Genomic DNA, 25,456 nt, shown 5'->3' with positions numbered 1-25,456 from the left:
GTTTTGATCAATTTAATGCATTGTTGCTGGATGTTAACTTCTTTAAAAAAAACATATATATTAACTTTTATTTATTTGTTTTTAAATACAACTTTGAGAGTGAACACTATTTCCCAAAGCTGATTTTACTATATTGATGCAGGACAAATTAAAAGATGTGATCTTGATAGTTTTGATTTGGTCATTTGTTGAAGGAGCGAGATGATGAGATCAGAGAGCTCACTGCTGCTCTTAAGGAAAAGGAAGAGGGCAATATTGTCCCAGCTCCTGTTTTCTCACCTCTGAGTGATGTCAACGGTCCCCGGCGCTCACGGCGCCTGGCTTCAACACACAAACGAGAATCTGATCATGAGAGCGTGGAGCTCATGCAGTGTAAAGCCGAGCTGGAACAGTGCAAAGCTGAGCTGGACCTGAAACAAACGGAACTGCGGCTGAAAACTCTTGGTACGTTTTGCATTTCACATTGGAAAAGTTTCAGGTAACAGTTTAAAGACTCAATTTTACAAGTTAAACTGTATTTACCTGACTGCGCTTTTCTACAACTACTGAATCCACACTCTTCTTTAGAACTGAAGCGTTTCCAGGAGAATCTCCCAGCGACGGCCATCACAGGCTCCCTGACAACTACAGCCGAGCGGAAACTGGAGGAGGGTCAGAGGGTCAGTGCTTTTGTTTCTCATTGGATGTGATGGGCTGTTTGAATTCCATTTTTAGCATTTTTCAAGGGTTTTGCCATGTAAACATGAACTACTGTTATAGGAAGGTGCGGTCAGATTTATTACTGGACAAAATCCAGTAATTTCATTAGGCATCCACTCAAATTCGCCATGTTGACCAACCGAAAGCTGCTTGGTTTCAGCATAAGTGGTGTTTTGTGCATTGCTACGCTCAATTCCCCCCTGCAAAATTAAGTTTTAAGTTAAGGGATTAAGTTATATATATGTATGTGTATATGTATTATCATAAATATATCATATTTCTTTTGTGACAAGTACACATTTTCATTGCCAACACTTAGTGTCAGATAACTTAAAGACATTGATATTGCTACATTGCTATGCCATTGCTACACTTTCTATGCTATGACTGCTCCACAGACTTCTTGTTGCAAATTTTGCTCACACACACACACACACAAACCTGGAGATGGACACACTCACACCAACCTGGACCTGGAGATGGACACACACACACTCACAAACTTACTGACACACTCAAACACAGGCTCACACACACACTCACTCATTCAAAAAGACTCACAAACACAGACTCACACACACACACCAAACTGGACCTGGAGGTGGACACACACAGACTCAGACACACACACACAACAAACTGGACCTGGAGGTGGACACACACAGACTCAGACACACACACACACACACACACAAACCTGGAGATTGAGGTGGACAAAAACCAACACACACCAACCTGAACCTGGAGATAATAATAATAATAATAATAATTAAAGCTGCAAGCAGCATTTATCGGGGTTCAAGCAGTTAAGGCCTTTAAGGCATTTAAGCACAAAAGCATCAAAAGTTATTAAGATTTATTTAGCAAGCATGTAACCACTGACATAATAGATGGAAAAGACCATTTACAGCCAATACAGGCAATTTGCCATGGGATATATATGGTTTTAAAGCTTTTTAACAGTTATAGCGCCACCTATGGTCCGATCTCCATAAAATTGTTTACTGTGACCTCAAATTGAACCCATACACATGTGTACTGAGTTTGGTGAAGATATCTCATTTACTTCTTGAGTTATAGCCATTTGAGTAAAATAGGCTCCTCCCACAACGATTTGCCACATTCTAGAATTATTTAATATGATTCTAGCATGATTTACTATCATATACCATGTTCCAGAATGATTTATTAGGATTCTAGCATGATTTACCTTGATACACCTCATTTCAGTATTATTTACTATGATTTACAATGTTTCTAGCATGATTAACCACATTACTAGCAATTATGTGAAGTGTCAGTGCAAATGAGGTGATGAACACTGACAAAATATTATTGTGTTATAATAGTTAGTTATATACGTGATTTTTAGTGTGTGTCCAAGTATGAATGCAAAAGCACATGTAAAAGCTCCAAAACTCTGGAATAGCCTTCCTGATACTGTTCGTTGCTCAGACTCGCTCTCCCAGTTTAAAACTAGATTAAAGTCGCATCTCTTCAGCCAGGCATTCATATAATATTTTTAATCTTACAGTTCAAATTACAATCCGGCCTCTAGTTAATAAACGCCAGAGGAGAACTGGCCCCCGACTGAGCCTGGGTTCTCCCAAGGTTTTTTTTTTCTCCATTGGGTCACCTGATGGAGTTTTAGGACACTATTAGGTCACTTGATGGAGTTTTTCGGTTCCTTGCCACTGTTGCCTTTGGCTTGCTCAGTTGGGGATATTCTGGGGATATCTAATTTGATTTTATCAATAAATTCCACTAGAAACAAACCTTGTTGTATTATTTTAATTTAATACTGTGAAGCTGCTTTGATACAATCTGTATTGTGAAAAGCGCTATACAAATATACTTGACTTGACTTGACTTAAAATATTTCATTATTGAGTAGAATGGCCAGCAGAGGGCACTAGAAGACCACTTATTGGCTCACTTTCACTTTAAACCAGTTTTCTGCACTAAAGCAAACCAGTTTTTCCATGTTAACTCAATGCATGCTTACACACACACACACACACACACACACACACACACACACACACACACACACACACACACACACACACACACACACACACATACACACACAGTTTAGTTAACCATGATTTACCATGATATACCACGTTCTAGTATTATTTACCAGGAGATAAACGACAATCTAGTATTATTTACTTTGATTTACCATGTTTCTAGCCTGATTTATCACATTACTAGCAATTATTTAAAGTGTCAGTGCAAATAAAGTGATTAACACTGACAAAATATGATTGTGTTATAAAAGTTATTGCTATATAAGTGATTTTTTTAGTGTGTATTCAAGTATGAATGCAAGCACATGTTGAAATATTTCATTAATAAGTAGAATGGCCAGCAGAGGGCAGTAGAAGACCACTTATTGGCTCACTTTCACTTTAAACCAGTTTTCTGCACTAAAGCAAACCAGTTTATCCATGTTAACTCAATGCATGCTTACACACACACACACACACACACACACACACACACACACACACACACACACACACACACACACACACACACACACACACAGACACACAGACACACACACACAGCAGTTAACCATGATTTACCATGATTTACCACATTACTAGCAATTATTTGAAGTGTCAGTGCAAATAAAGTGATTAACACTGACAAAATATGATTGTGTTATAATAGTTATTGCTATATAAGTGATTTTTAGTGTGTATTCAAGTATAAATGCAAGCACATGTGGAAAAATTTAATTAATAAGTAGAATAGCCAGCAGAGGGCAGTAGAAGACCACTTATTGGCTCACTTTCACTTTAAACCTCATGATTTTGACCAGTTTTCTGCACTAAAGCAAACCAGTGTTTCCATGTTAACTCAATAATGCATACTTGCTACATATGCTACACACAATAATGCTACACACACACACACACACACACACACACACAATGTTTTAGTGATATTGGTGTCACATTCACCTTCATCACATTCACCTTCTGTCTTCATCACATTCACTATCTGTCGTCATCACCTGCACCTGCTCCTCATCACCCTCCTCATCATCACCTGCTCCTCATCATCATAACCGTCACCTGTTGTCCTTGTCTTGATCTGTGTATTTAAGTTCCCCTCTCATCCATTATCATTGTCGGTTATTGTTTGTGCACTAGCACTCTGTTATGTTTGTTTTCATGTTGGAAAATAAAACCTTTGTTATATTTTTACCACACACACACACACACACACACACACACACACACACACACCATCATTTATCATGATTTACCATGGCTGATACCAATACCAATATGAGAAAATGACTATTTTAAACAGCGGGGGGCAGTAAAATACCACTTATTGGCTTAACATGCCATTAATTCATATCATTTTCACCTTTTTAACTGTTATAGAGGCAAATTTTGTCCGATCTGTCTGAAAATTTTCATGCTTGTTCAGGGTGATATTTCACACGTTCTGACTTGTTTTTAAGAAGGTCTGAGCATTGATTAAAGAGATATAGGCTTTCGGGGACACTTGGTAAAGGCCAGATTTTGAAGTGAACCTATTATAGCTATCCAAATGAAGTAGTTCAACTTTTTCTGACAATTATTGATCTAGTGAGTCCAGAGAATTGTATTGCACTAGTTTTGAACATTATGATATGAAAATTATATGATCAGAGATGGAAAAGACCATTTACAGCCAATACAGGCAGTTTACCATAGGAAATATATGATTTTAAAGCTTTTTAACAGTTATAGCGCCACCTATCGTCCGATCTCCATAGAATTTTTCATGCTTGTTAATGATGTTATGTCACATATGCTGACCACTTTTTGTGAAGTTCTGAGTTTTTATTTAGGATTTATAGGCTTTTTAATGTATTTTGACACGCCCATTTTATAAATGACCCTATTAGAGCCATCCAAATGCAAAAGTTCAACTTTTTTTTGATAGTTTTTGATCTAGAGAGTCCAGAGAATTGTCCTAGACTGGTCTGGTTCCGATCGGGCGAAAAACCTAGGACTAGTTCGCAAAAGTAGGTTTTTAACATGTTTGCGAATATTTAATGAACGGTTTGATTGACAGCAATGGTTCTTGAGGCAAAGTTGTTCAGGATGAGGAGATCTATCAAATGATATGCATATTGTGTGGATATTTGTAACACCACGTGATTACAGAGCCATAAAACTCGTTAGCGCCAACTAGTGGCCGATTTCTTTCAAAATTCTTACAGACCTCTAGGGCCTTGAGTCGAACATGCCCATCGAGTTTCGTTCCGATCGGCCTCCGTTAACCTTGTCTAATAGGTGCTCAAATTTCATTGGCCGATGGCGGCCATGTTTTTTGAGATACGCCAATGTCCTCATACACATACATGGCACCTTGGACCAAGACACTGCATACCAATTTTCAAGTCAATCGGACTAACGGTCAGGTGGTTATAGCCTGTTTTATGTTTTTTTCATGTTATAGCGCCACCATGTGGCCAATCGCCGCGGTTTTTTTACTGTGACCTCAGATTGACCTCTTACACATGTGTACCAAGTTTGGTGAAGATACCTCATTTACTTCTGGAGTTATAGCCATTTTAGTAAAATAGGCCCTGCCCACGACGTACGTTTTGGCGCCCCTTAGCGTCCGTGAATCGAAATTTCAACTTTTTTTCGATAGTTTTTGATATTCAGACTCAAGAGAACATTTCTGCACTGGATTGGTTCCGATCGGGCGAAAAACCTAGGACTAGTTCGCAAAAGTAGGTTTTTGACAAAATTCAAAATGGCGGAAAATCTATCATGGCGGAAATGAAATCGGAGATATACGTTTTGTTCGTCAGGCGTCCAGCTTTCCAATGATATAAGACACTTGAGTCTACGACATACGGTCTAGTAGTTATGAGCAGTTTTGCGCTTTTGGTTGCTATAGCGCCACCTATGGGCCAATCGGGGTCATACTTTTATAGGTTCTCCCCAAATTGAGGACTACCATTTGGCCAAGTTTCAAGGTTCCAGCTCTTACGGTTTGGTCTGCACGATGCGTTTAAGGGGAAAATAATAATAATAATAATAATTAAAGCTGCAAGCAGCATTTAGCGGGGTTCAAGCATTTAGGGTCTTTAAGCACATAAGGCAGTTTAGTGAGTTGTCTGAGTTTTCGTTTAGGATTTACAGGCTTTTGAGTGTTTTTTTGCCATACACATTTTCTAAATGATCCTATTATGGCTACCCAATGGGTAAAGTTTAAGTTTTTTATATAATTATTGATCTAGAGCTTCCAGAGAATTGTACTGCACTGGTATATTTCCGATCGGGTGAAAAACATAGGACTAGTTTGCAAAAGTAGGTTTTTAACATAATCGCAAGTATTTAATGAACAAATTAATTGACAGCAGTAGTTTTTGAGGCAAAGTTGTTCAGTATGAGGAGATCTATCAAATGACACGCATCACGTGATTACAGAGCAGTAAAACCTGTTAGCGCCAACTAGTGGCTGATTTCTTTCAAAATTCTTACAGACCTCTAGGGCCACGAGTCGAACATGCCCACCGAGTTTCGTTCCAATCGGCCTTCGTTAACCTTGTCTAAGAGGTGCACAAACTTTATTGGCCGATGGCGGCATAGACATACATGGCACCTTGGACCAAGACACTGCATACCAATTTTAAAGTCAATCGAACTAATGGTCAGGTGGTTATAGCCCTTTTCATGTTTTTGTGATGTTATGGCCTGATCTCCATTTTAAATAATTATTTTAAAGGTGCTGTAGAATGCATTGATATATTTTAAATTGTTCTCTGATATCTCTGAAACAGAAATGTCTTCAACAGTCAAGTAGTGGATAAAATCACTAATGTTACTTTCTGCTTGCGGTAGGGGTTGTAATGGAAATATAACATTAGTTGGAACTGCCCCCTTCTTGAGTATCAAACGATGAGCGAAACCTGCTTGATATTGTCCCAGGTTAGAAAAACTGTCTGGGGTAAAATGGGCAGAGCAAACTAACAGCTTTGAATTAAAATGGTGAGGTATCCTGTTGTAAACATCAACCATGCCTGTTGACAGTTCTCTTTTGTGGGAAGGGAATGAAAAGTTCTCAAATCCGCAGCACAGCCTCAGACATAACATTTATATCCATGATCTGCCATTTTCACTATTGTCCTTGCTTGCTTCTTCACAACACCTGCAGATCTTCTGATGATTCGGCTGTGCAGGTCCACATTAACACTGCCTGGCCTAGAACATGGACTGGAAAATGCAAATTTGGGGGGTATAAATATTAATGATCCTGACTCCAACGTCACAGTCGGTGTTATGGTGGGATTCACTCATTTTTCAGCGGTCTTTTGCAAACAGGAGATTTACACATGAAGGAGGAAACAATGGTGTTTGAGGCTCACGGTATGTCAGTTCCATGTCCAGAACTCTTATCATTCAACTATGCCAAGATAAATACAGTTTTCAATTGTATGGCACCTTTAAAATAGATGATTAGTAATATAATGCTTACTTGGAGTCTGAAATGGCTTTAACAAAGGAAGAAAAATATTCTTAGATTTCTGTTCATTCTAATCATGTACAAATAAAGTAGCACAGTAAGATTACATTTATTTGAATGCATTAGTGAGTGTGTGATTGTGCTGTGTGTGCAGCGTGTCAATACTAAAAGTGAAGGTGTAGTTGATATCTTTGGTGATAATATCTGTAGTAATCATAAAAAAACAATTAAGAAATAAAGAATTAAAATTACAAATAATATTCTATTAAGATATGAGTTACAATAACATGATTTGCAATAGTAATTATATCAATAATATATGCACAATACACACAGATTAGACTATCAGGTCTGTGTTTTACAAAAACATTAGTATTGCAGCCAGTGTGAGTCTGTGGGATTTATAAACAGACAAAATATGATTTGAAATGTTATTTTAATGATTTTATTAAGTTTAAAAAATATTTCAAATGGAAAAAAAATGAAAAATAATAATTTTAGTGAGCAGAATGAACCAATGAGTGTTCTTCTTCTGGTGGTTAAAATGTAAATGAAAACAATAATACTTAAACAATAATACTTAATACATGCTTGAACACACACATGCACACACATTTTGTTGTAGATGTAGATATTTAAAATAAAAGATAGGTAACAAAATGATAATTGCAAATCTCCTCTGTATAACACCATTTTCAGATTTCAAATTAATCACTGAGAGGCAGAATTGTTCAAACTGAGAGCTCAGTAAAAATGAAGTGATAAACTTTGACAAAACATGACTGTGTTATAATAGGTGATTTTCATGCAAGTAATTTGATATAGTCCAAAAACTAATGCAAAAGCACAGATGAAAATATTTTATTAAGTAGAATGTCCTGCAGAGGGCAGTAGAAGACCACTAATTGACTCACTTTCATTTGAAAGACTTTTTTTATCCACCAGTAAAACAAAGCAGTTTCTCCATGTTCTTTCCATTAAGCATGCTTACACACACAGACACACACACAAACACACACACACACACAAAGACAAATATGTTTTCAATGTTTTTAGGATGTGATATTGTGAAAATATCTTCATCTCCTCATCTTGAACAACTTTGCCTCAAGAATCACTAATGTCAATCAAACCGTTCATAATCATAATAAAAAAAAAAATATATACAAATATCATAATAAAAAAAAAACATCATAATAAAAAAGATTGCTTCTTAAAGCATTTGTTTATTTCCCAATACTGAAGCGAATTAAAAGATCATGCGTAATCCTGCTGCTCCCTCTAGTGGACAACAGTGGTATTATAGCTTACATTTTACAGTTGAAGTGTTTGAATGAATGAATGGGAATTAGTTTTTTTACTTATATCTCAGGAACCAAAAGGCGAAAAATTCTGAAACTCAGAGCATATATAGTGCTTGAGGAGCCCTGTTGAATGAGACCATCAAGGTGTTTTTGGGCGATTGGGGCTGGGAGTTATGACTGTTATAAGGCATATCTGTTCGGGCTATTATCTCTGGAATGCCCAGGGCAAATAACACCACATTTGAATCGAAGCTAGCCAAGGACGCGCCCTTTCCAACGAGCTCTCACACAATGTTCGGGGTGGTCTGGGTCGGGAGTAATGGCCGCTCAAAATCGGGGGTCCCGCGGATTCGCGATGCGCGGGGGGCGCGCTCCCGAGGCCCGCGACGACACGTTTCGATCAAGAGCCCGGAGAGGTCCTCACCATCAAAATTTGAGCGCGCAACGACTTTCCGTTTTCGAGTTATGAATGAATTTGTATTCGGGGGCGTGGCTTAAATGCCGTTACTTTCGTTTCATTTCATTCATTTACTTTCGTCCATTTCCATATCTCAGTGTAACACAATTGTCAATAGTAATACTCAATAGATGAGTTTTGACAAAATGTGATTGTAAATGTTAAAATAATGATTTTATAAAGTCTAAATATGAATTTTATAACAATATTAGGGAGTAGTATGATGAAATGACAGCAGGGGGCAGTAAAATACCACTTATTGGCTTAATATGTCATTATATTCATATAAAATCACCTTTTGAAGAAGTTAAACTTTTTTTCTGATAATTATTGATCTAGAGAGTTCAGAGAATTGTGCTGCACTGGTTTTGAACATTATGATATGAACATTATATGATAGAAGACACCATTTACAGCAAATACAGGCAATTTACCATAGGAAATATATGGTTTTAAAGCGTTTTAACAGTTATAGCGCCAACTATGGTCCGCTCTCCATAAAATTTTCCATGCTTCTTAAGCAGGTTATGACACATATGCTCATCAATTTTCGTGAAGTTCTGAGTTTTCGTTTAGGATTTATAGGCTTTTGAGTGCATTTTACCACGCCCATTTTCTAAATGACCCTGTTAGCCATGCGAAAAATGCAAAAGTTCAACTTTTTTTTGATAATTATTGACCTAGAGAGTCCATAGAATTGTCCTAGACTGGTTTGTTTCCGATCGGGCGAAAAACCTAGGACTAGTTCGCAAAAGTAGGTTTTTAACATAATTACGAATATTTAATGAACGGTTTGATTGACAGCAATGGTTCTTGAGGCAAAGTTGTTCAACAAGAGGAGATCTATCAAATGGTATCCATTTTGTGACAATAAGTGTAACACCACGTGATTACAGAGCCATAAATCTCGTTAGCGCCAACTAGTGGCCGATTTCTTTTAAAATTCTTACAGACCTCTAGGGCCATGAGTAGAACATGCCCACCGAGTTTCGTTCCGATCGGCCTCCGTTAACCTTGTTTAATAGGTGCTCAAACTTCATTGGCCGATGGCGGCCATGTTTTTTTAGATACGCCAATGTCCTCATACACATACATGACACCTTGGACCAAGACACTGCATACCAATTTTCAAGTCAATCGGACTAAAGGTCAGGTGGTTAAAGCCTGTTTTAAGTTTTTTTCATATTATAGCGCCACCATGTGGCAAATCGCCGCGATTTTTTTACTGTTACCTCATATTGAGCTCATACATATGTGTACCGAGTTTGGTGAAGATACCTCATTTACTTCTGGAGTTATAGCCATTTTAGTAAAATAGGCCCCTCCCACAACGTACGTTTTGGCGCTCCTTAGCGTCCGTGAATCGAAATTTCAACTTTTTTTCGATAATTATTGATCTTCAGTTTCTAGAGAACATTTCTGCACTGGTTTGGTTCCGATCGGGCGAAAAACCAGGGACTAGTTCGCAAAAGTAGGTTTTTGACAAAATTCAAAATGGCGGAAAATCTATCATGGCGGAAATGAAATCGGAGATATACGTTTTGTTCGTCAGGCGTCCAGCTTTCCAATGATATAAGACACTTGAGTCTACGACATACGGTCTAGGAGTTCTGAGCAGTTTCGCGCTTTTGGTTGCTATAGCGCCACCTATGGGCCAATCGGGGTCATAATTTGATAACCTCTCCTCGATTTTTGTACTACCATCTGGCAAAGTTTCAAGGTTCCAGCTCTTACGGTTTGGGCTGCACGATGCGTTTTACGGCAGAAGAAAAATAATAATAAAAATCAGGACAATTACAATAGGGTTTCAGCACTTCGTGCTTGAACCCCTAATAATAATAATAAAAATCAGTACAATTACAATAGGGTTTCAGCACTTCGTGCTTGAACCCCTAATAATAATGTCTGGTCTGGTGGCTGTGATATATATAAACCTACCAACGTCCGTTGCCATGATTTTTGGAATGACTGATCGCAATAGGAAAAAATGACGTTTTAGTCACATAACATCAGTTAATGGAAACGCCGTCATTTCGCAATAGTTGTTTATCGATATTTAGAAAAAAAAATTGCAAAAGTTTTGCGCGAATCTGTAATGGAAACTCGACAGCGCTTAACAGACTAACTTCTCAGAGTTATGTTGAGCAACAGTGTTCATTACTAACCATTCAACTCCGGATTGATTGTGGAATCTTCGCTGGGGGAATAAGCATTAAGCACCGGCAACAATCCGTCCTCTAACTAACGCATGCTCATGTTTTGATTCAGATCGTGCTCGAAGAGGAGGGGCTAGTCGTGCCTCCGTTGTCAGTTTGTGAGAGAGAGGGGGAGGGAGCCAGCTCTACAATAAAATACAATTTTACCCATATTAAATAGTTAAAAAATCTGAATCAATCCGTGGCGGTCAGCGTTGATATTGTGGCGGGCCGCCACAAATTAATGAATGTATGGGAAACCCTGGAATTTAGGAAAAAAAAAAAAACAGTTCATAGGGCCCCCTAACCCTGTTGACTTTATAGTAAATGTACAGTGAATCTTGTTTTTGAAACATTATGCACTGATGAAGTTTGTTAACTTTAATGCATTAGGTATCATGAACTAACAATGAACAACATTTTTAAAGCATTTATTAATCTTGGCTATAACGTTTATTATTTCATGTTCGTTCATAATACATTGAGCTAATAAGTGTTCTTGTTGTTGACGAAGTCCCTCCAGGAGGCGCTTGATGGCACAAAGTCTATTCCTCCACTGACTATTTGCATGATAGTCCCATTGTATACAGAATTTGTCGTGTGTAATGAGTGTGTGTTTTGTGTGTAGAACCTGAAGCAGCTGCGGATGGAGCTTCAGATGCTGGGTGTTAAGCTGCAGTCGGGAGAAAGAGCGTGCTGCCGTAACACAGATGGAGAGAAACTCCGTCACGCGCTCTCCTCAGCAGACAGCAAACTCGCCAAACAGGTAATGAACACCAATACACTTTGTCACGTCATGGTTACATAAACATTTCACCCAACATTTAGAGTTTGAACATTACATTTAAAGGGGACCTGTTATACTTTTTTGACTTTACCTTTCCTTTAGTGAGTAATAGCTGTTAGTGCATGTAAACAATCTGTTTTACAACAATGTCAATTATAAGGAAGCTCTAGTAGACCACCTGAACAAAATTAAGTAGCTGTGATTGAAGTTCACTTTCATTAGTTTGATTGTAATAAAAAGGAAAAAAGAATGTTGTTTTTTAGCTATTAATGAGGGTATTCAATAGGGCTGGGTATTGACACAAATTTCACGATTTGATTTCGATTCATTTGGATATTAGGTAGGGTACATGGCAAATTTCCTCAAGGAAAGAAAAATGTTGTAAACTATACAGGGAGTTGGTTGGGACTACATTACTATAATACTGAAGGTTTAAATGGACTGATTGGTATACAAACACTTAAATTGCACAAGGAACTTTATAATCAAGTTATAATACCAACTACTCTCGGTATTTGTTTGAATTTCATAATAAAATGGACAGAATTTCAAAACTTTAATTTAAAAATAAACTGCACAAAGCCTATTGTGATTTAATGGATGGGAGGCGCGCTACAGTGTTCTGTTCATTCATTAGTCGAAGACAGCATAGACTAAAAGATTGATTCTTGATATTTAAGAATCAATATCGGTTCATAAAAATGAGAATTGATGAATCTTTTTTTTTTTTAAATACCCAGCCCTAGTATTCAACAAGTTGACATGTCTGCCTGGAGAGTCGGTCTGTACTACATCAACACCTTTCCCTCTTTGTTTCCTCCTATATTCTCTCTTTAACCCCTTTCACTCTAATTTAGACTGGTCATATTTACTAAGAACAAAATCCAAACAATGACATGAAAATGATGCAAAAGATTCACATGCATCTAAACTACTTCAGCTTAATTCCTTTCCTAACATGCTGTTGTTCTAAACCTCCTGACTTAAACCAGATTTGATCTAATTGGTGTGATTTGAAAAGAATTAACCACAGGTGATTCCAGTTTCCACCTCACTTTTTGCCCTCTGGCCTCTCTAACCGTTCGCTGCATCTGTAGGATCAAATGCTGGTGGAGCTGCACACCAGCCTGCAGCTGGTCAAAGCAGACCTGCGTAAGAAAGACGAGATGCTCGGTCAGTATCAGAGCGCTCAGCCGCCTCAGGCCCCCACGGCACCCGGATCCTGCAAGAAGAGGGGCTGCGGGGTAGCGGTAGCTTATGTGGAGAACCTGCCTCCTGAAAAACGGCCCTTCTTCCGCTCACTGTTCCCCGCCCGCACGCCCTCAAAGACCCCCTCGCGACAGGCCCGGCAGAGACCCGAAGTCAACACGCCCTACGCCCGCGTGTTGCGCTCACGCCAGCCCTCTCCTCCGTCCACTCCCATCCAGCTCAGAGTCAAGTATTAAGAGCTGGACACTGCGACATTTTAAAGCCGCTTGCTTTTTCAGTCTTTAAGTGTGTTTTTAGACGAGTCTTTTAATATAATCAGGTGGCCTTGTTGATGCATAAATGGGCCTTATTTTGATGACAATGATTGTTTTCTTTCCTTTTTTTCTGAAAACATTGTATAGGGTTTCAGGCGTTTAATTTGTACTCAAGGTTTTCCATTGTAAATAGTAGAAAAACATGGTCATTGACTACTGTCATTTACAGTCTCGTTTTTTTTAACACGTGTACATGTATGTATTATGCAAACCAAATACAAGATACAAAGATAAAAGTAGTGCTTCCAAATATTAACCTGTATTCAGTGTTTCCCCAAATGTAAAATAAATCTGTGCATTACTCCAGTCCATTTCATGCTTTGCAGTTCATTTTAAAATATTTCATGGTTGCTGCTTCATACTTGGCAAGGTTCAGTGTTAGTCACCAAATAAGCATACACGTTTTTTCGCTTATGTTTGCAAGTAGCCAAATGCACAGATTTAAGCACTACATTGTGTTGGCTGCTCTTTTGCACATTATGCATGAGTTTGGTCATGTTCGTTTTATGGTTTGTCACTTTTGAATGTCTTTTCTCTACACTGTATATAATCTTGTAATAAAACATTCAACCTTCAATGTTTTAGCATTTTATTTAACACAATGGCCACCTTTGTCTGTACAGGCAGTTATTTACAATGTAGCATACGGGAACATAAAGATGATCAAAGCATCAAAATTGAATGAAGTTTCTAAAACCGACCCGTCGGCGGCTGGGATGAGTTAGGGTGTAATAGACGACAGGTCGAGTGGAGATACTCTCCTGACTGGAGTGGTGTTGTTGGACAGAGGGTTGAAGACGCAGGGTAATGACAGGTCTGTAGATGAAGGCTCTCCTTGCTCACGCACCGCAGAGATTTGTCTTAACAAAGCCTTGCCCTCCTCTCGTGCCTGAAAAGAAACAAGCAAACAAGTTCGACTAGTAGTGCTAGTTTAAGTGAGAAAGCAAGCTCCAGAAATTCTATATTGAACATCTACAAAGAGGAAATAAATGACCAGAAATTGACTAAGCTATTTTTCACCAAACATGTGGTGTCATAGTAGGCCTTGCTGTAGAATATAGCCAAGTGTGCTGAACATGTCTTAAAGTGAAGCCAAAACATCTTAATCGACTCCCTCTGGTGGCTGGCTTTATATGTATTTGGATGGGATGTAAGCCTAACTAAAAAAAATAATTGCACTTCAAATAATTTCATTCCAAAGATGGTTTCTGTCTTTTTAGGTAGATCGTTTTTCCAATAAGTTTGGTTTTAGTTAGTTATTTGCTGCTATAAAACGGCGTGAAGTCCTGATTACAAGCTGTGCTTGTGACTGAGTCTGCAGGAACATCTTGATACAGGATCACTACTGCAGACTCTGGCTCCAAATTATGTAATTGGCACACAATGTCAACCACCATTTCTTGGATTATTTAATAAGTGGAGACACGTCATCCTTTCTTTTCTTTAGTCTATGGTTATCCACCTTGTTTTTCAGGTAAGTGCGGGCAAGCACTTATTTTTAGCTGTACAAAACAGCCTGTTATGCTGCTTGATATTGCAAATTGATATTTCTTACCATATTATTTTAATTAAGTGTCTTAATTATAAACATGCTGGTTTGTAGAACAAACAGTTTTATAGTTTACTGCACTTTTATATATTATATAAGAAAACACCTTACTTCTGTGTTGAAAAATAAGGTGGATAGCCCAACCACAGATTTCCAATTATGTTGGAGGCTTTAGTGTGCTACAACTTTTTTAACTGATCAGACTTACGGGTTTACTAGCAAAGCCTAACAACTAGCCTAGGACATGCTAGCAAAATGTTAAAACGTGCTGACAATGTGATAAATCATGTGTAAGCAACGTTGCTAAATCGTGCTATCAATGCCTAACAAAATGATAAACTTAACAAAATGCTAAACCATGCTAAGAACTTATTAAAACATGCTAGCAACGTGTTAAAACATTCTAATCAGAACGACAGAAATGTCAAAACTTGCTAGTAACACTTCTGTATGAAAGAATGTCAATGAACGTCAATATGTCTGTCTTACAGATTGCATGGCTTTAAAATCTTCAAGCTTTTAAAACTACTTAAATCTTACAAATCCTTAAAACCTGCAAGCAAAGATTTTTAAATTACTTTCTGGCTAAATTACTTTGATCAAAGTCTGCAAACTTTATAATCTTAATGAATCTGAAATAATATCATAATGAAGGGTGTTGAACGGAAGACACTCACGTCATTGTAGTCACAGCAGCGCTGAGCGCAGAGAGACGCCTCATCGTACAGTCTGTTCTTGAAGTAGTACTGGCCTAGATAACGCAGAGCGGTGCTCACCTCAGCATGCTCCAGCTGCTCCTGAGGTCACAGAAACACATCTGATCAGTCGAAAAGACATACTTCTAATCACGTGACTATTAACATCAAATCAGATCTTGATGTACTGTACGCATGAGGTGCAAAAATTCCAGTAACTTACACCACATGAGAAAATATCCTGGATGTAGATTATGTAGCACTGTGCAGCGTCGTCAGATTCATTCAGTTGCTCGTGAAGCCTAAAAGCAAACATACAGTTTCACCAAAACGGGCAACGACAACACTATGACCATTATCCTGAACCAAACCTCACTCACTTTGCCAGCTTTAGAAGAGCCATTCTCTCCACATCCCCAACCGAATAAGCCCTCCAGTAACACTGAACCCACAAAAACAAAGAATCATTGAAAACGATTTCACATTCTGAGAGAAAATTGTCTATTCCAGTGCTGAATAATCATAACTGTTCACCTTTTTGGCCTCAACTTGCTGAGACAGTTTCTCGTAACATTCACCAAGAGCTACAAGCATTCGCGAGTCATTGGGCCTGATACAAACACAGCATAAGTGAACTTTCTTGGGTGTATTTTGCATAAAACAGACCAAATGATTGGTGTACATGATGCACTCACCTGAGTTGATGGGCCTTCCTGTAGTAGTAGAGTGAGTAGAAAGGCATTTTGAGGATCTCGTAGGTCTGTCCGAGTCCGTACCAGGCCCGGTAGTCCCTTTTGTTCACTTCAATTGCATGTCTAAGAGACAGAAGAGACAATGAATTACATTAATGTTTTAGGCTAAAAATGTAGCATTTACTTTACTTCTTAACATGAATACAACAATTCAGTATGACTTCCTGGTCCAAACAATAATGTAGGGATTGAGCCATTTTGCCCCACCCAATTTTGAAACCCATATCACACGTACATTTTCAACACTTCTAAAGCATATCTGAATTTTGCCCCACCCAATTTTGAAACCCATATCACACGTACATTTTCAACACTTCTAAAGCATGTGCAAAGTTTAATGAGTTTTCAAGCATGTTTAGGCCCTCAAAAAAGCGATTCACTTTGGAGAAGAAGAAGAAACGGAGCAAGAACAATAGGGTCCTCTCACCATCGGTGCTCGGGCCCTAATAATAATAATATTTAAAAGAGTTTTTTATTTTTTTGTCTCAACAAGGCTACATTAATTTCAGCAAAAAGTCAAAACAGTACTACTGTAAAATATTATTACAATGTAAAGAACTGTTTTCTATTTGAATAGATCTTAAAATGTAATATATTCCTGTGATCAAAGCTGAATTTTCAGCATCATTACTCCAGTCTTCAGTGTCACATGATCCTTCAGAAATCATTCTAATATGCTGATTGGCTGCTCAAGAAACATTTATTTTTATTATCAGTGTTGAAAACAGTTGTGCTGCTTAATATTTTGGTGGAAAACCATGATACATAGTCGTTATATATGTATATATATGTTGGCAGGTCTTAAAATGAGGTAAATTATTTAACAAAAACTAGGCCAAAATGGAGAAGCCACGCATGACAAACTAAGTACACCTAAGTAAGTGTTACAGTAAGTACACCTAAAATAAACTAGTCAATATTGTCACTTCTATCGTTTAAGGTCTGCATTATTATTTTAAAGACTTCTTTTAAGTCATTGAATTTGACTTTTAAAACATTTAAATACAAATTGCCCTCTAAATGTGTAAAATCTGAACTGCATGTAGCATGAGCCGTCCGACGCTGATCATCAAAAGTCTTTGATCATCAGCAAGTGTGATCAACTCTATAAAAGCAGATACGTAAAACCATGTACTATATCCCAGCCACTGCACTGCCATTATTATTAATCGAAGGAGATGTAGGCTCTATGTGTGCATTAATGGTAAGGAACGACCCTTATTATACTTGTGAGCGGCACATATGGGGTGTTTCTGGGTGTTTCTCCCTCATATCTGCTTCGAGGTCTTGATTGTGGCATTTCTTTGAGGTTTAGAATCCAGTATTCCTGTAATTCTTCTGTCTTTTATGAATTTAATAAAGAACTCTGTCTCGTATTCTGTCCAAACATACCGGCGTCATCTACATCAGGTGACCTGTAAATGCGCAAAAACTGTTTCCATTGCAGGTTTGCGAAATATTTCTTTTTCAAATTGCCTGTAAAACAACCTCATGCGAGCGTTAGAACTTTTTGGCGATAAATGGGAGTTTTTGCGAAATTGACGTGTTTCCATTGGGCGTATTTTCAATTCGCTGTTTCAATTTGTGCAATTTGAAGGGTAATGGAAACGTGACTATAGTTGCAGTAAGAGAAATAATATTTCTTTCATAATCAAGGAGTTAAAGTTTAATAATGAAACATAACATGAACAGTTAAATCACTTATTTCTTATATTTCTAAATAAAATCTAAGTCACACTCTGAGTAAAACATTCTTGCCTAAGGAAAAGCAAAGTGATCGAGAGCTCTCTTTCTATAAGACAGATCGCAAAAGAGCAAACGACTAAAGCCCAATTTATACTTCTGCGTCAAACTTACGCCGTAGCTACGTCGTAGGCTGTGTGTAGCGCGTGTACCCTTCGGCGTACCCTGACGTGCACCTCTCCAAAAATGTAACAACGCGTCAACTCTACGCGGACGCAAGCGCTGTGATTGGTCTGCTAGGACCGCTCCCTCGGGTTTCACATGCTCCCTCTGCGCGCGTGAACGCGGACAACGACGCAGAAGTATCAATGAAAACCACTGCGTTGCCTACAGCGTAGAGGCTCCAGCGTAGGTCCGACGCAGAAGTATAAATCAGGGAGTATACAGAAAATATGTCTTCCTTTTCTACAGTTAACTTAGATGAGCGAAGCCAAGTTCCTCTTTTCATTGTATATTGAAACAAGGCAGCCCCACCAGAAACAGCAACAAGATTAGACATCTGGCTTCTGTGGTTTCGCACCCCTGGGGTGAGTGTACAGTTTCTCATTTTGTTCTTGACCATATGAGACAGAAAATTGTTAGTGTCAACACATACATACATTAGTATTTAAAAGAAGCGTCTCTTGCACCCTTTCCCCTACATGCTAGATGTCTTTTCTGCTGACATGATATTTAAGATAACATCTTTAGCACTATAACAAAAACATTTGTTAGATTTCTGCTTACGTCTTACAGAAAGAACAAAAGGTTAACTACATAGAGACATCAAGATTAATAAGTGAAAAGAGCACTGAACATACATTTCAAATGATAATAATGATAAACACAACCAACTATTTATTAAAGATATGATTAATTAGATTTGATTAAAGATAAAACGAGATAATTTCCCCCCTTTTTTCTGCTTCATCAAAGATACATTTCTAGTTTCAGTATTATTTGTTCTTCAGACATTCCTCTTTAAACACTATGAGTATCAGTTATTTGAAAAGTTGAAATGGTTGGTTTTTGATCAATGGAAATTAGCAAAATTTAACAATTTGAACAGTCGCATTGGGATCCCATATCTATGTGATTGAACCATATTGGGCCTTAAAAATGAAGATTTCAAAAGAAAAGTTTAATAAGAGTTAGAATCTAGAAGGATATTAAGATATCTTGAATACTTTTAGAGTTACAGGCATGCAAACTTTGGAAAAATAATATTATGGCACTCAAACAGGTATATTCTATGCAATTGTGTTGAGAGAAAAAAAAATAGATACATTTCTAGTTTTAACATTATTTGTTGTTCAGATATTCCCTCTTTAAATTTTTTTATTTTTTTTTAAATATGTAAAGTGACCCACATTTTGTCTTTGACACCTGAAAATGTGTACAATTGACCAATTTACTCAAGGAGCAACATTAAGATCTCAGTATCTCTGGGATTGAACCATAAAGGGTGTTTTAAATTAAGATACCAAAAGAAATGTTTGTTAAGAACCAGAATCTAAAAGGATATTAAGGTTTTTTTAATAATTATTGAGTTACAGGCATGCACAAGAATTGTTTTTTCCCATTTTTGAACTGTCACAGTTGGCATATAATGCAACAAAGATTGCTGAAGTCAACAGATTTTACCAAGGGTGCATAGAGAGAGAGAGCGTGCGTTTCAGACAGCGCTCGAACACCGAATTGATTCCTCTTTTGCGTATTTTTCAGGTCAGAAAATACGGAAATACATATAAATACGGAAAAATCCCATCCCTGGTACCTGTAGGCCTGAATGGCAGCTGATGTGTTTTTCATCTCCATGTACTCATGACCCATGAGGGTCCAGGCCCCCAAACAGCGCGGATTCAGCTTCAGAGCACGCTGAAAATACAGGGCGGCTTTCTCATGCTGAGACCGCAGACTGTAATAGTTACCTGTGAGCGGACAACAAAACAAACAGTTTTCAGTAGTGACTTAATGGCTGATGTTCAATTTCCAGGACATATTATTATAGACTACTTCTTCCTCAGGCTATTTTGTCTTGTTTTTCTTACATCCTCGTTGAAGAAATCCAAAACTTGCTAAACTGGAAGGCACTGTTTTATGCACACACGCTTCCTTGGAACAATTCAACATAACAGCATCCTCTTATCAACCAACTGTCCAGATCACCGATATTGAGCATAGTGTGTCACTTAACCAGACTTATGACCGTCGACACGAAGTTGTCTCCACTTTATATCCCCTAAGAATCACGCACTTAAGACAGTAAGAGTTTGTCTGATCGACATGTACAGTGACTAACAATAATTAATTTATATATATATATATATATATCTGACTATATTTTTTCTCATCCTCACCTATGACGCAGCATGTCTCCACTCTGTACTTATCTATCTCCACCAGATTATGGGCCAGATAACTGAGCTCCGGCTTCATGCTCTGAAAAATAAGACAAACAAACAGAGGATCTTAACACTAAATTATCTACTAAAACTGAAATTCATTTCTACTTGCATTTTCGTATGATCCTAAATATTCCAGTTTAATACAATATCAGCAGATAATCTGTCATCTGGAACATTGTAATCTGACCCAAGAAACCATATCCTGCAAGATCCCCCAGCACTGTCCAATCCCCCTTGGACCCAAAAGCAATTCCATTGGCTGAGACAACTTTGTATGGGCACTCTATCCTTTGCCTGATTAGAAATGATAGAAAATCACTTTATGATGACATTTCAGTGTTAAAGTCCACATGAAATGGACAACTATGTTTTCTCCCTTATTCTGATGTATTTTCAAAGAAATATGACAATTAATGTCTTTTGAATTACGCATCACATCACAAAAGCTAATAATTGTCAAATTTCAAACATTTTCCTTTCTGTCAATCATAAGAAAGGAGCGTGTTTTAGCTGAATAAATAATTGGAGAAGCCCTGCATGCTTCAACATAGAAGTCTGTTTTTGACCAAAAAATTGGACTTATTCACAATAAGACCTATAATATACATTTAGAAAATAGATGTATTAATAGTTGATTAATTTCAGGCCGACTTAAACCCCTGATCAACGGTTTCTTACCCGGACATAAAGCAGGTTGGAGAACGTGTCCATGTTTTCGATGCGAAAAGGATCCTGTTCCCGGAGTTCATTAAACAGATATAAGGCTTGATCAATATCTGGGGAAGAAAAATTGGAAACACTTTACAAGAAGGTTTCGTTAGTTAATGCATTAAATAACATTTACTATCAATGAGAAATACATTTGTCACAGTATTTACTCGTTGTTAACGTTCGTTAATACAAATTCAACTGTTCGTTTTAGTTCATGTTAGCTTTGAATGAACAGATACAACTTTTAATTCTAACAATGTATTATTAAATGTTGAAATTAACATGTATAACTAAGGTTGATAAATGTTTTTTTCATTGCTAGTTCAAGTTTAGTTAATTACTGTCAACAACAAATGGAACTTTATTGCAAAGCGTTATCATTTTGAAACATTTTATGATAATACCCTTTTCCTCATCCTGTTTTTTATACACTTAAATTAATTTTAAAGGTACACCATGAAACTTTTTTGTTTCAAAATTTACGAGTACATCATGAATCCGTCTTCCAAACTGTATATATATATATATAGTAGCTCTGGCTACAATGTTCATCCGCAAGATGCATGCAATTTTGTTCATGAACTGCTAGAGCGTCAAAAGCTACATAGTATACCTTTAATCATATTATTTATTACAATATAAAACCATATAGCAACATTACACTACATAGTTAATACTATATTATAATACATTTTAATATAATGATTTTAAAACTTGAAAAAAAAGGTAGTAATATGCTTAAACAATGAGTAAAAGCATAGAAGAATTTCCTGATTTAGGGATATATAAATTTGCTGTTTGCTGCAACTAGCGGTCACCTCGTATGTTATGGTAAGCCACGGCGATCTGGGAGATGATGTAGGTGCTCTTGGCAAACCCTGCTTCCATAAGGCTCTGATATTTCTGCAGCGCCTCTTTGATCATCTGCAGTTCAGTGTACATGTGCGCCATGAAGAAATCCCTCACCCAGCAGTCAGGCAGAGACAGGGACTTCAGCTGAGAAAGACAAAACAGAGAAGCTATTTCAGTATGTTTGTGTGTCTACTTCAGTGTACCGGCACTGAAATGTAAAGCACGGCAGAGCACAGCAAGTTAGGAAAAAGATGGACCATTTCAATGTTGGTGATGAGATTGCAGAGCTCCAGCCATGATCCCCAGTGCAGAGGGAGAGCGTGTGTCGCAGCGACAAAGATCTCTACTGCCTCCTTCAGCAAATCCAGTTTCCGAAGAACCACCCCATAACTGGTGAAAAACAAGATTGTATTAACAAAAAGTTAACAAGCAGTCCTAGAAGATCACTAAACTATAGTTTATTTTAGTATTTTCCTACTATGTGCAAACCAGAACTCACAAGTGTTGGGGAAAGTTACTTTAAAAAGTATAAATAAATAATTGTGTTAGATACTTTTTATGGAAAGTAATGTGTTACATTACTTTTACGTTACTTTTCCACACCTGGGCTTGTCTTGCTTGTTTCCTTTTTTTTAAGAACCCCCCAAAAAACTTCTATTTTTGGCATATGTAAAGCAAAAAGTGAAATAAATAAGCGTAGAAACCTATAAATAAGAAATAAATGTACAGTACAGTAGAGGGCGCAACTCAAATTATTTTTTCAGATGCGCTGCTGTCCAAGATCGCAGAAGAATAGGACGCATGAGAAGAAAGTTCAACACTCTTACTTCAGCGATAAAAACAAAAAAATTAACTTCACATAAAAAAATTAAAAAATCACATTTTTGCTTAGTATTTCTAGAATTATCGACGGTCAGCAGCAAAAGCGTTGCTTAATAAAGTGAGATTAAATACATTATGTATGTTTGTGCTATTTAACCTATTTAATTTTTGCAGGTTTGCGTAATAAAAAGTTTGCATTTCACTGTTTTTATTCATTTGGAGAAATATTGAATATATGAAAAGCGAAATATAACTGCAATAAGCATCATGTTCACACAGCGCGCACAACACCTTAATCACGATTTCTCTCAACATGGGGACAGGAGGGCTGTTAGAAATGGGAAAACCAAGTAACTTGCGTTACTTATTTGAAAAAGTAACTCAAATATTTTGTTCAAAATTCAAAAGTAATGCGTTACTTTACTAGTTATTTGAAAAAGTAATCTGATTACTTGTAATGTGTTACCCGAACACTGTTTGATACATACAGATAGAGAGCAAATCCATCCAGCTCTCCGGCACTATGTTTTTTGCTCAATTCCACCCGAAGTTCTCGCAGGGCTTCGTTTCGGACCTGACCCTTTTCCAGTGGACCTGCAACCAAATACATGTTTATGATGGGAGCCGAGGAGACCGTCTGTGCTGGAGACACTGTTTAAAATGTTTTTTTCTTACCAAGGCTGTCAACTGTCTCGTCATCTTTCTTCTTTTCCCCTGACTGAGTGAATGAAAAAGAATATAGGTTCTTCCACATTTCATCTCCAAACAGAAGGGATAGAAAATATGTACAAAACAATGGTGAAACATCTTACTAGGTAGCGTGAATACATATAAAGGAAATATGCTTTCTGACTGCGGCAGCCACGGAGAAAATATGCAGCTCGATCATATTCCTTCAAGTCAAAATATGATTTGGCCAGACAAAGAGCATCCAAATCTTGGGCGTCCTCCTGGAAGAAAGAGCAAGACGGTCAACGTTTACACCTGCATATCTTCAGTTAAAACAGATTATCTTCACCTGCTATTATTAACATCTAAAAATATATTATAGCCAGCTCTCCACTGACTGTATTATACCGGGAGCATGACAGAAGTTCAGACTGACCTCAGTTTGCTCCGGTGGTGGAGGGATCTCATTCAGAGGAAGGGTCTCCAAAGAAAATGCCAGTTCAGATGCCCTGAAACATTACAGGTATATTGTCACCATTATATATATATATATATATATATATATATATATATATATATATATATATATATCACCTATCTATATTCCTAATATTCCTTGAGTAAGTATACTTAGCAATTAGTCTCATTATGTTCTGATTCTATATGTGGAAACTACATTTAACATGCATTCAGTAGACATTTAGCAATACACACTGTAAATTATTAAGACATTATTAAAAAACAGCACAATACACTATAAAACACAACATACAGCACAGTGTTGAACGAAGCAGAACAAAGATGAATATGATCAGTACATTTAGTTATCTTCTTGTCCTGGACCACCAATACTATGGTAAATATTTACTATGGTGCAGAATGATTGTCGTATTTATTCTTTACATGGTACACCAATGTCTTTCATAGAATATAGTTTTAAAGGTACCACTGTGTTATAACGGTACGTCAAACAACATGGCATTGCCATGCTAGGTGTTAAGTGTACGAAAGCCCAACATGTTACAGACGCAACTGAATCAGGTGCAGAGACATGTCTATGTGTGCAGATGACCAGGTTTTGAGATACAGCCACAATTTCTGTTTATTTCATTGTGTTAGCTGTCATGCTAACTAACTGTCACCTATTAAGACAGTGCAATTAAATAACTGGCTGCATTCTTGATATGTGTTGAATTATAAATATAACTGCTTTTACCATTTCACGCTGTGGACGAGTCCTCTTTCCTTGCACTGCGCTGTAATAGAAATAAGTTGCTTTTTAATTTGAACCAAGTCACCAAACTCACTGCTGCGCGTAGCCGCCATTTTTCATAAATACGTCATGCCGACGCAACCACAGGCGCAAGAGCTGATTGGTCAAACTGGTGGATCAGAGAAGAGCGTCGCAGAAATAAAGATAGGCTACACCTTTTTCGTACTTTTAGTTTAAAATCTAAAATAAATGTTATCTTGTTGACTGGCTTGCAATGAAACATCTGCGAGACGTTATTTATGATCATTTCTTTTATGCCTTTTTAATTATGATGTTTACACGATGGAATTTCATGTAGGCTATAGAATCTGTCAAATAAAAATTAATAATAGTCTGACTTAACTTATTTTATATCACTTATTGCATGATATTTAAAACAAGTGATGCAATACTTATTTAATATGGCAAGTTTCTTCAGTGAATATTTGGTAGGGTATATTTAAATATAGCCTAGGCCTACATCTGAATTATAATATATATTTAATAATGCAATAGCAGGCCACAGTTTTATTATAAAATGTCCATAAACATATATAAATGAGTGTG

At 37.3% G+C, this 25,456-nt stretch overlaps 2 protein-coding genes across 4 annotated transcripts in view; one reads left to right on the top strand and one right to left on the bottom strand.

Moving 5' to 3' along the window:
• kif20a (kinesin family member 20A) overlaps positions 1-14,032 on the top strand; it is a 34,788-nt gene extending 20,756 nt beyond the window's left edge. For 2 of the 3 annotated variants that reach the window (XM_081391736.1, XM_081391735.1), the window contains exons 16-19: positions 195-444; positions 568-659; positions 11,776-11,913; positions 13,032-14,032. In XM_081391736.1, coding sequence (XP_081247862.1) covers positions 195-444; positions 568-659; positions 11,776-11,913; positions 13,032-13,379 — 828 coding nt within the window. In that variant the 3' untranslated portion in view covers positions 13,380-14,032. Of the gene's footprint in view, positions 1-194; positions 445-567; positions 660-11,775; positions 11,914-12,791 lie in introns of all 3 variants that reach the window. The other variant, XM_081391737.1, reaches the window with a different exon arrangement.
• Positions 13,850-25,024, bottom strand: cdc23 (CDC23 (cell division cycle 23, yeast, homolog)). Its single transcript, XM_081391738.1, has 16 exons — positions 24,854-25,024; positions 24,074-24,146; positions 23,781-23,918; positions 23,644-23,686; positions 23,457-23,562; positions 22,404-22,536; positions 22,113-22,290; positions 21,262-21,359; positions 20,536-20,617; positions 19,953-20,106; positions 16,397-16,516; positions 16,236-16,311; positions 16,082-16,143; positions 15,925-16,003; positions 15,684-15,803; positions 13,850-14,346 (listed from the first exon to the last, which is right to left on the bottom strand). The coding sequence occupies exons 1-16, from the start codon at positions 24,961-24,963 to the stop codon at positions 14,179-14,181; spliced, it is 1,740 nt and encodes a 579-aa protein (XP_081247864.1). The 5' UTR covers positions 24,964-25,024; the 3' UTR covers positions 13,850-14,178.
• Between the last annotated feature and the right edge of the window lie 432 nt (positions 25,025-25,456).

The sequence above is a fragment of the Scardinius erythrophthalmus genome, assembly GCF_964197995.2.
Source record: "Scardinius erythrophthalmus genome assembly, chromosome: 17".
Lineage (NCBI taxonomy): Eukaryota > Metazoa > Chordata > Actinopteri > Cypriniformes > Leuciscidae > Scardinius > Scardinius erythrophthalmus.
Note: the sequence above shows the minus strand (reverse complement) of the source record. Positions and strands in the feature narration are given on the sequence as shown.

Bases quoted from the DNA above. Each gene is read 5' to 3' on its own strand.
- cdc23 (XM_081391738.1), bottom strand. From the start codon at position 24,963: ATGGCGGCTACGCGCAGCAGTGAGTTTGGTGACTTGGTTCAAATTAAA. The intron at 22,291-22,403 runs GTCCATCTTTTT...TGTCTTTCTCAG, and splicing joins TCATCACCAACATTGAAATG to CTGAAGTCCCTGTCTCTGCC. The intron at 21,360-22,112 runs GTGACCGCTAGT...TTTCTTCCCCAG, and splicing joins GGCTTACCATAACATACGAG to ATATTGATCAAGCCTTATAT.